Consider the following 3,305-nt stretch of genomic DNA (forward strand, 5'->3'; position numbering starts at 1 on the left):
TGTAGGGAAGAAGTAAGAAAGCAAAAGTTTAGGCTCCTAGACTTGGTACATGGTGGGAAGGTGAGGGAGTTAGTGCCTTCAGCTGGTGGAGTTTGTCCTACAAAAGAGGGAGGACATCCATGGAAGATGGTATGAAGATCCTTTGTAAGGTTACGTCTGTATATGAATGCATATCAGGAAGAGGGTTTACAAGCCATCCTTGCTCAAGTGGTCTCCGGAGTATTTGACAAGTGCTCCTAGACTTGGTACATGGTGGGAAGGTGAGGGAGTTAGTGCCTTCAGCTGGTGGAGTTTGTCCTACAAAAGAGGGAGGACATCCATGGAAGATGGTATGAAGATCCTTTGTAAGGTTACGTCTGTATATGAATGCATATCAGGAAGAGGGTTTACAAGCCATCCTTGCTCAAGTGGTCTCCGGAGTATTTGACAAGTTCTGTCTTTCTGTTTCAAAGGCAACTTGTCAGTTTGAATCTTCACGTGGCTGGAAGTGCGTGTGCCCAAAGGGCTATGAAGGAGATGGTAGAATATGCTATGGAAATGCTGCAGATGTAAGTAAAATGGTCATCTTCTCTGAGCACAGGACCTAATGCACAGTTCTCACACTAGATGTTAACCAGAGAGATAGCAAAGCCATTATAAACAGTTGGAAAAAATATGATGCCCACCAGTGCTATCTGCAGAGGATGTTCCTGCTAGAGACTGGAGACCCTTGCCTAATACAAAAATGACCTGTTGTGTTTAAAAACATAGCTTGGAAAGGGGCCTAAGGGATCCAAGCATATTTTTTTTAAGATCAATTGAAAAATACCAGCCCCAGAGGCCAAACATACAGAAGCGCTGAGCACTCACCTCCCAGCTGGGAGCGGTGATCATACAGCTTTTCTAAAGTTCTGCCTCGAGGCCTCTCTTAGTGGAAATGGTCAATTTATCATATTAAAACAAACCACACTGACCAGCAGGCAAATAAAACCAAAACAAGTAAATTAGTGAAATAAATATGCATTTAACAGCATAGGAAAAATGAAAGTTTCAGCTGTCCCAGCCACTGGCAATAATCTTACATGGATCTTAGCACTATCTGTCATCCCTGCTCATACCATCATCTATCTCTGTTTGAAGTACTGGGGCAGAATAAAGGCTCTCCACTTGCAGGATCATATGCAAGATGCTGTACAAATACCAAGCAAAAAAACCCATACCTTTTTTCAATTAATTTTGCATTGAAGAAGAGATTTAGGTTTACATTCCCAAAAAATTAATGCTTAGCCTGAGGTCAGTACACGTTACACGCCAAGGTCAGGCACACCTAATATCCCTAAGCAACAGATGGCCTGATTTTGAAAAGAGTTGGTAACTACCATTCTCATTAGTAGAAAGTACCAGTACGAGAGAAAAAACACAAATGTCATCCCTTTTCACACATACAGAAGACTTCCTCCTCCATGACACATCGACCAGGCCAGACAGAGCAGGTTACACCACAGGCTACAGCAAGAGTACTTTGGTATGGCTAATTATCGCTTAAACACTCATTGCTCTCCCTTTCTGTTTCTAATCAGGAGTTATCCACTCTATCAGAAGCAGCAACATTTAACCAATGGGTTAATGTAAGTACACTTCATGGCTGAATTATTTAATTTTTTTTTTTTTTTTTTTTTAGAATGTTCAAGCTTGCAGAAACACATGAGCCTTTTAGCTTTTAGAAATGGGAATCTCACAGCACTATTCCCATCACAAAGCAGAATCCCAAGCTCTGGAGAGGCATCAAAGTGCCTGTCCCACCAGTCACGGCAAGGCTGATCATGTGGTTCCGTATTTCTGCCTCCAAACAACTCTAATCCCAAATTCAGGCAGTGAGGAAGCTCCACAAGCAGAAGAGTAGGTTACAAGCCCACTCGCTGAGGCAGGGGGCTACTAAAGCCATGACTCGCTCTTTACATAATAAATACACTTTAGTCCAGACAACAAGCAGTGGGGTACAAGCAGAGCCTGAATATGCCAAGTAGCTCCTTACAACTTCGCTCATGCAATAAAACTACAAGCAAGTGGAGAGGGAAGGCAATGCCTCACTCTTCCCATTTTCACTGAGGCCCATGCCAGGAAAGTGCAACTGTATGGCTGGTCAGTGTGCTGCTGCTGCAGCAACGAGGAAGAAACTCAGTCTGTGCATGCTTGACTGAGGTGCAGGACACCAAGAAACAAATTAGCTTGTTTGGCTTCAGATTAGGGAAAAAACACCAATTAAGATTTAAAAAAAAAAAAAAAGTTCTAGATAGGTTGATTGTCTTTTTATTTTCACATGCTATCATCTATTATTAGGACAGCAGTAACACTAGACGTCCTACCCCACTGTGGCTGGCACTGTATGAATCACAGAAGGGTAAGGGTTGGAAGGGGGGGACCTCTGGAGATCGTCCAGTCCAACCCCCCTGTCAAAGTAGGTACAATCTAGAACAGGTTGGACAGGACTGCATCCAGGCAGGTTTTTAATATCTCCAGAGAAAGAGACTCCACAACCTCTCTGGGTAGCCTGTTCCAGTGCTCTGTCACCCTCACAGTAAAGAGGTTTTTCCTCATCTTCAAATGGAACTTCCTGTGCACCAGTTTGTGCCCACTGCCCCTTGTCCTGTCACTGAGCACCACTGAAAAGAGTCTGGCCCCATCCTCTTGACAACCACCCTTTAGGTATCTATAAGCGTTGGTGAGATCTCCTTTCAGTCTTCTCTTCTCCAGGCTAAACACACCCAGATCTCAGCCTTTCCTCACAAGAGAGAAGCTCCATGAATAAAGATCAAAACCAGTTTCTTCCACAAAGAGCTTGAAAGCTAGATATAAAAAGTGTATAGCAAATACATGGCAAAGTTAATGAATAGCATCAGAAGCAGAAGTCACAGAATATTAGCTGCCTTCATGCTTTCTAAAGTTAGAAAAACTCAGGGATCATTAAAGCACACAATTGCAACAACTTCAGGGAGCTGCTTAAGACAGAGGCAAGTGTGCCTAATTTAAATCAGTTATCTGCCTGGCCCTTGGGCTCAGGCTGCAGCACTGGACACCGTAAAGAGAAAGTAATGAAGTAATAGGAAAGGCTGTTCACCTCCTAATGTGCTCTTCAGATAATGAAGCAAGGGGGAAAGAATCAGGGTAACAGATTCTGTATATCTATTGAAACAGGGATGTGGAAATTTCTACTACACTTCAGAGAAATGGTATCCCTTAAATTAAATAATGGTAGCTACAAATATGAGCTAAATAGGGATGTATATCCACCTATGGGGTTTTTAACTTCATACTTTAGCAGGAAT

General features: G+C 42.8%; 1 protein-coding gene across 1 annotated transcript in view; it reads left to right on the forward strand.

The window, feature by feature from the left end:
- Nucleotides 1-3,305, forward strand: part of STAB2 (stabilin 2) — a gene marked incomplete at its 5' end in the record, with an annotated part of 86,960 nt that overhangs the window by 40,723 nt on the left and 42,932 nt on the right. The window contains 2 exons of the mRNA XM_029087300.1: nt 453-548; nt 1,560-1,607. Of these exons, the coding sequence (XP_028943133.1) occupies nt 453-548; nt 1,560-1,607 (144 nt within the window). The remainder of the gene's footprint in view (nt 1-452; nt 549-1,559; nt 1,608-3,305) is intronic.

This window comes from Antrostomus carolinensis, unplaced genomic scaffold (genome assembly GCF_000700745.2).
Source record: "Antrostomus carolinensis isolate BGI_N321 unplaced genomic scaffold, ASM70074v2 scaffold12061, whole genome shotgun sequence".
Lineage (NCBI taxonomy): Eukaryota > Metazoa > Chordata > Aves > Caprimulgiformes > Caprimulgidae > Antrostomus > Antrostomus carolinensis.